Below are 7,769 nucleotides of genomic sequence, written 5' to 3'. Positions count from 1 at the left end.
GAGTATGCTAATGAAGCACTCATTAGAAACTTCTTGGCACTCATTAGCATGCTCTCTGCAGGCAAAAGCTAGCAGTGTAGACATAGCCTCAGGGTTCTTGTGTGTTATTCTGGATAAGGGGTATTACGCTGCAGGCCTCCAGCAAGAGTATTTATGTTTTTGCCTCTCTTCTCTCTGGAGTGCATAACAGACAGCTACGGGTCTCCCAGTCTTAAAACCGACCCAAGTCACTTTCCCCCTATTAAAGTCATGCTGGCATATTTTCTGTCTATTACTTCAGGGGAATCCCTTTTATTCTTGGGGTAGATGAGCAGTCAAGGACATGAGTTCCATTTGAATGAGCACAATACGTGTTATGGAACAATTCAATGGTGCAACCCTCTTTTTCAGGAGTGCAGAGCTACATTTCATCTCTGTGCCCCATTTTTGGGACTGAAGAGGCTCCAAACTATACTTAATGAGCATCTTAGTTGGAGAACCGAGCTGAACCCTGAGGAGCTCCAGATGGATATCTGCAGACACCTTGTGAGTGACCTATAGAATTATATGAGATTATTGACAGCATAGGCTTGTGGTGTAGAAGCAGGGGGAATGTGTGATGGGCAATGGAAGTATCTATGGGTATGTCTACGCTACAAAGTTAGTTTGAACTAACGGACGTTAGTTCGAACTAACTTTCATAGGCGCTACACTAGCGCTCCGTTAGTTTGAATTTAATTCGAACGAACGGACCGCTTAGTTCGAACTAGGTAATCCTCATTCCACGAGGATTAAGCCTAGTTCAAACTTACTAGTTCGAATTAAGGGCTGTGTAGCCCCTTAATGCGAACTAGTGGGAGGCTAGCCCCCCCCAGGTTTCCCTGGTGGCCACTCCGGCCAACACCAGGGAAACTCGTATGCCCCCCTCCCGGCCCCGGACCCCTTAAAGGGGCACGGGATGGCTACGGTGCCCATGCCAGGTGCAAGCCTGCCAGCACCCAGCAGGCAGACCCTGCACCTGGTGCGGATCGAGCCACCCACCCGATGCCCCCCAGTCCTCCCCCTCTTCCCGGGACCAGGCTGGCGGGTCCTGGGAGCTTGCCCGGGACCGCAAAAGGCGGGCTCCCTCCTGGGCTAGTGCGGACATCGTGGACCTCGTCCACAATCTCCGCACTAGGCACAGGAAGGTGGCCGGCTAGGGCAGGAGAGCTGCCAGCCTGGCCACCCAGGAGCAGGAGGGCATGAAAATCAAGGTGGTCCACTGAGACCCCCGACCCTGAGCCCTGAGCTTACAATGGCCATCCTGGGTCAGAACAAAGGTTCATCTATCCCAGTAGCCTGTCTGCCGACAGCGGCCAACCCTAGGGACCCTGGAGGGGATGGACCGAAGACAGTGACCAAGCCATTTGTCTCGTGCCATCCCTCTCCAGCCTTCCACAAACTTTGGGCAGGGACACCACTCCTACCCCCTGGCTAATACCTCTCCATGGACCCAACCTCCATGGCTTGATCTCACTTCCCTTTAAACTCTGTTCTAGTTGTAGCCTTCACAGCCTCCTGAAGCAAGGAGTTCCACAGGTTGACTCTGTGCTTTGTGAAGAACAACTTTCTGTTACTAGTTTGAAGCCTGTTACCCATTCCTTTCCTTTGGTGTCCTCTAGTCCTTCTTTATGGGAACTAATGAAGAACTTTTCTGTATGCACCCTCTCCACCCAACTCCTGGTTTTAGAGACCTCTATCCTGTCCCCCCTCCGTCTCCTCTTTTCTAAGCTGAAAAGTCCCAGTCTCTTTAGCCTCTCTTCATATGAGACCTGTTCCCAACCCCTGATCATTTTAGTTGCCCTCCCCTCTGCCACCCTCTCTCTTCCCCTCTCCCACCCCCTTTTCCCAGTCTCCCCCAGTTTTGTTCAATAAAGACAGATTCCATTTTTGAACACAATTGTCCTTTATTTTGTACATCAAGAAGAGGGGCTAGGGAAGGGTAAGTGGAAGGAGTTGAGGGCGGAATGGGGTACGCGCCCCCGATGGGGAGGACTGGGCTGGCTCTGCGGGCTTTTGTGGTGGAAGCTCTCCTGCAGCCCCCCAATTGCCCCATCTCCCCAGATGGCAGGCTGCGGCAAGTGCAGCCGGTCTGATGGCCAAGTGCTGTGATGTGCCCAGTGTGGGCACTCCGGGCACTCCAAGCCAAGACTGCTTTGCAAGCGGGGCACCCCTGAGAACTGTCTGTCCGGCGTGGGGGTTGGGACCCTTTAAGCACAGCCCTCGGCTAGCCTGAGACAGCATCTCCGCGCTCTAAGTCCTCCTCTGATGTCCTGCCGGCACTGCTTCCGGCCATCCTTAAGCCCGGTTCAGGGTCCACTTAATGTGGACATGCTAGTTCGAATTAGTAAAACGCTAATTCGAACTAGTTTTTTAGTCTAGATCCGTTAGTTTTAATTAGCTTAGTTCGAATTAAGTAATTCGAACTAAGTTAGTTCGAATTAACGTTGTAGTGTAGACGTACCCTATTAGAGTGGGATACAGGACTGAGGGTGAGAGGAATGTAAATCTGCCATAGATTCCCACTTTCCCCACTTCTACACAGCCTCCTGTCCTTTCTTTTATTTACTTGTTTAAATTAAAAAAAAAGTCTGAGTGAGTCCAATAACTGACAGCAGTGGCAAGAGGAACACAGACTGTTTACTTGTGGTTTGTAAAGGCATGTGTTGGCAGTCAAAGGGCATTTCTAGCCAGAGAGAGCTCATGTGTCCCTGATTTTCTCTAGGCCAAAGAGAAGGCTGAGCTACTGGAGAACTTTTACAAAAGCACCATCACATACTTCTGCAGCAGCTGGGAAGAGATCCGGGCAGTTGCAGCCAAGTTAGCTGGTGAGAGAAAGTGTGCCGTGTCCCTTTTGGTATTCCCTTTGAGGTAGACAGAAAAAGTCCCTGTGTGCAGCACTGAGCTACTATTAATCTCTCCGTGCTGTGACTTCTCATGCATAAATGGAGATGTTAATGTTCTCCTACTTCTCCAGTGTGGTGTTAGGAGGAATTTGTAATTTGCAATAGAATGCTTTGAGATGGCGCAGTCATTTAGTAGCAGAGGCTGGCACACTGTCACGTAGGGTATGTTTATTCTCCGATCAAACTAGTGTGCTAAAAATAGAGTAGCTGTGGCAGGAGTAGCAGGAGGGGTTAACTATTCCAAGGATGATCCCATCCAAACCCAAAAGTCTGTTCTCAAGGTGGCTAGCTCCTCCGACTGCTTCTGTCATCTGACCTGCACTCTATTTTTAGTAGTCAGAGTTAGTGTGGACTCAAACTATAGACCTAAGCTCAGTGTTGTTCACTGTTCCTTACTGGTGCTTCGTCACTGGGAGGTAGGCAGGCCACCGCCACACAGTGCCTGCTGTTGCAGGTTCCTGATTGCCTTGCCCAGGAAGCACTAGATTCCTCCCCTTTGGCCCTGTGCCATCCTTTCCTTAGCACACCCATGCAAGCCAGGCAAGCATTGTGGCCTAATTAATTTATCCATGTGAGATCCTTGCTTAGTACGCACTTATTCCTGGCCCCAGCCCTTTGTTCACACCACTAGATTAATACACTATCCTAGTATATCTCCACTAACTGACAGCAGTGGCAAGAGGAACATAGATTGTTTAAAGCAAATGAGGTTTTATGTAAACATTCTTAATTTTTTTCTCTTCAGTGTGGACGCTAAACTTTTCTAGTATTTTCTTGCCTACAGCTCACCTTAGACCCACAATAGAAGCCAAAGGGCCAATGTTATCACCTTGCACTTAACAAGAGAAGGTTTTTTATTGATGTTTATTTTACACTGCTTATTTAGGCATCATCCTGGAACATACGGACACCAAGAATATGAAATGGCTGGACATGGAACATCTGTTGACCTGTAAGTAACAAATACAGGTGAAATCCTATTCATTAGTGAGTTATAAAGAAATTTAGCTGACAAGCAAGCAGTAACTGATACCACAGGTGTGAAGTGCATCAGCCACACATCAAAGGACAGATTCAGCTTTAGTCTGCTCTGAAAGAGGTACGTCTACACTACAGCGTTAATTCAAGTTAACTTAATTCGAAATAGTTAATTTGAATTAAGCTAATTCGAATTATGCATCTATACACAAAACCTATTTCAAAATAGCATTTTGTTATTTTGAAATAGCGCGTCCACACTGAGTGGACCCTGAACCGAAGTTCAGGCTGGCCGGAACCAGTGCTGGCAGGGCATCAGGTTAGGACATAGTGTGTGGGGCTGCTGCCTCAGGCTAACTGAGCTCGGTGCTTCACGGGACCCTACCCCCACCCCGAACAGACAGTTCTCAGGGTTCCCCGCTCGCTTGTCTACCCCGATGAGGGAGAGCAAAGCAGTCCTGTCTTGGAGTGCCCTGAGTGCCTGCACTCGGGACACCACAGCACTCGGCCACATGGAGCCAGAGCTGCCCCTGGGCACACCGGTGCGTCTCGTAGGGTTGTTGCCATCAGCCCAGCTGCACTTGCTGCAGGCTACCGTCCGGGGAGTCCATCGGGGGGCTGTCAGGATCCAGGAGGCCCTGCAGGAGAGTGTCCACCCCGAGGAGCCCTCAGAGCCACCCCGGTCCTCCCCACCGGGGGCTCGTGCCCCATTCCTCCCTCACGTCCATCTACTTACTCCTCCCTAGCCTCCCTTCCTGATGTCAAATAAAAGACATGTATGTTCAAAAATAGAAACTGGGTTTATTGAACAACAGGGTGAACCTCTGGGGAGACTGGGAAAAGGAGGTGGGAGAGAGGAATAGAGTGGGTGGGAGAGGGGAGGGTGAAACCTGGGAGGAGGAAGTTGGAAGGGAGAAGCAAAGGGAAGAAGGGGGAAGGGAAGATCAGGGCCCAAGGTTGGGGGTCTCACCGCACCAACTTGATTGTCATGCAAACCTGCTCCTGGGTTCGCATGTGGCCTTTGGTGGCCAGGCTGGCAGCTATCCTGCCATTGACGGCCGTGTTCCTCTGTCTAGTGCGGAGATCATGGATGCTGGGGCATCCCTCCCAAACCTGAATAAGGTCCATGATCTCCACCCTGGACCAGGAAGGCACCCGCCTTCTCCAGCCCCTGTCAGGCTCCTGGGTGCTGGCAGACTGCTCCTGAGGAGCAGTGGAGGGTTGGCTGCCAGTGCCTTGCTGGCTCACGTTTTGTGGCTACTGGCTCAGGGGCCCCGGTGGCCACTGCTGGCTCTTGGCTGGTAGGCTTGGATCTGGCACGGGCCAGGGTCTATCCCTTTAATGGCTCTGGGGCCAGGGGGAGAGGAGAGGAAGTTTTCCTGGTTGTGCCCAGAGTGGCCACCAGGGCTCCCTGGGAAGGGCTGGAGGCCCCCTATTTTGAATTAATTGTCTACACAGCACTTAATTTGAAATAGCTATTTCAAATTTGGTGTTACTCCTCGTAGAATGAGGTTTACCAAATTTGAATTAAGCGCTCTGCTATTTCGAATTAATTTCGAAATAGCGGTTTGCATGTATAGATGCTATTAAAGTGAATTCAAAAGAACAGCTGTTATTTTGAATTAACTTTGCGGTGTAGACGTACCTGGAGGAAACTGCAGCCAGTGTGATATAAGTCAGTGCATCTCCTGGCTACCCTGGCAATGCCTCTTCCCAACCTGTGTGATCCACTCTTTGGGCTCCATCGGCTCCCTGGGAGCCACTTTTTGCTACCCCAAACTCCACACCATCAGATTTATTTCTGTCAGGAGATGTAAAATAACTTAAAAGCAGAAGCTATTGAGTCAATGGAGCACCTTCCAATTGGATGAGTTTCTGGTAGGGTCAGGGTCTCCCCTCTCCCCCCTCCTCCATCTCAGTTTGGAGCTTGGAAGGATCCCAATGGAGGAACCTAAAGCTTTGTTTGTACAGAGAGCTTCTGGAGCTTGGTACTCACTGGTACTAAATCTCCAGCTACTGCAGGCATAGGTGACTATATGAAAAGTGAGTCATATTCTCTGTAATTCCAGCTCTCCAGGTCCTACAGAATGACCCAAGTCCCATTGTCCAGCTGGTGGCAACTCAGGTCCTAAGAGACATCTGACCTGGATGAGTGCTCGGGGAATGAAGCACAGACAAATAGAAGAAAGAGCTCCTGCTTCTGTTTCCAGCTTGCACATCATATACTTGGGTGGGAAGCTAGACTGAACGCTATATCTGCTAGCTGTCTATGGGGTAGGGGAGTAGTATAAGGGCCCTACCATCAATCAAACATTAGCCCCGCCCCCTGACCCTGGAAGTCCCCCCCCCCCGACTCCCCGGAAGTCCCTTCTCCCTTGTCACTGGCAGTCCCGCCCCTGGAGGGTAGTACATCCGGGTCGAGAGGGACAGGTGACCGGAAGTAAAAAAGGATGTCATGTGACCCCGGTTAGGCCCGTCCCCTGTCACCGGAAGTCCCGCCCTTGGGGGTAATACATCCGGGGTAAAGAGGGGCAGGTGACCGGAAGTAAGGGGTGTCATGTGACCCCTCTAAGGACTTGCCCCTCCTCCCTCTACCAATCAGGAAGGGCTTTCCCCGTAGGAACGCCCCGCGAACCGCTTTGACCAATCGGGGGGCAGTTCCGGGAACGGATGACCCGCCCAGAAGTGGGTCGTGTGACCCCTCTAAGAACTCAACCCGCCTCCCTCCACCAATCAGGAGGAGTTTTTTCCCTGTAGGACCGCCTCGTGAACTGCTTTGACCAATCGGGGGGCAGTTCCGGGAACGGATGACCCGCCCAGAAGTGGGTCGTGTGACCCCTCTAAGAACTCACCCTGCCTCCCTCTACCAATCAGGAGGGTTTTTTTCCCTGTAGGACCGCCCCACAAATCGCTTTGACCATTCGGGGGGTGCAGTTCTGGGACCCGTTGACCAGACCGGAAGCTGGTCGTGTGACCCCTCTAAGAGCTTCCCGTGACACCCTCTGTCAATCAGAGCATAGCACTTCCCCATAAGTTCTAGCGCCACACAAAAGAGGCCATCTTGTTCCAAGATACAGCTAGTACACCGCAGCGGCACGCCCACGCTGTCTGAGCACGTTCCGCTCAAGCAGAGGCGGCAACAATACCTGCAAGAGTGGTCATGACTGTATACTGTGTGGCAAAACTCACAATAATTTTTCGCTCCGAACAACTTTTTCACATCCAGAACCCCATAGTAATGCTCATCTCCGCCAAGCGCCGCGCGCCCGGGGCCGGCGCTCCCCCCGCAAGCGCCACGCGCCCGGGGCCGGGGCCGGCGCTCCCCCCGCCAAGCGCCGCGCGCCCGAGGCCGGCACTCCCCCTGCCAAGCGCCGCGCGCCCGGGGCCGGCGCGCCCCCCCGTGCAAGCGCCACGCGCTATGTGCCCAGGGCCAGGTCAGCCCCGAGCACCTGGCGGGTGCATGCAAATGCCCCTGCGGGCGCCATAGCGCCCGTGGGCACCGTGTTGGGGACCACGGACCTACGGCAATAACAGTATTTAATAAGATTTCCAAACACAGTTCAGCACATAGGCCCTGGAGCTTGCAGTTTATACCCTCTGGAGTCCAAGTCAAACAGTCATGGTACCGCTGGGCTGGCGCATTTATGACACAACCCTCACAGTCCTCAAAAAGCTTTTCCCTAAGACAGTGACTAAGGACGGTATAAACACCAACGCGTACAATAGAGCGCATAACTTTTTTACGCTTATGATGTGGCACTGGCTCAACTAGGTCAATGCACAGCCACCTCCTGAATTCTTCATGGCCGTCATCCTAGGCGTTCTCTTCAATGCTTTGTATCGGTGTTGAGCAAAAACAAGGTGGGC

At 52.0% G+C, this 7,769-nt stretch overlaps 1 protein-coding gene across 1 annotated transcript; it reads left to right on the top strand.

The window, feature by feature from the left end:
- The first annotated feature begins 395 nt into the window (after window positions 1-395).
- On the top strand, window positions 396-6,161 carry LOC142824057 (maestro heat-like repeat-containing protein family member 1). The gene is made up of 4 exons (XM_075915794.1): window positions 396-525; window positions 2,744-2,846; window positions 3,811-3,876; window positions 5,972-6,161. The coding sequence occupies exons 1-4, from the start codon at window positions 505-507 to the stop codon at window positions 6,043-6,045; spliced, it is 264 nt and encodes an 87-aa protein (XP_075771909.1). The 5' UTR covers window positions 396-504; the 3' UTR covers window positions 6,046-6,161.
- The last annotated feature ends 1,608 nt before the right edge of the window (window positions 6,162-7,769 follow it).

This window comes from Pelodiscus sinensis, unplaced genomic scaffold (genome assembly GCF_049634645.1).
Source record: "Pelodiscus sinensis isolate JC-2024 unplaced genomic scaffold, ASM4963464v1 ctg37, whole genome shotgun sequence".
Classification (NCBI taxonomy): domain Eukaryota; kingdom Metazoa; phylum Chordata; order Testudines; family Trionychidae; genus Pelodiscus; species Pelodiscus sinensis.
Note: the sequence above shows the minus strand (reverse complement) of the source record. Positions and strands in the feature narration are given on the sequence as shown.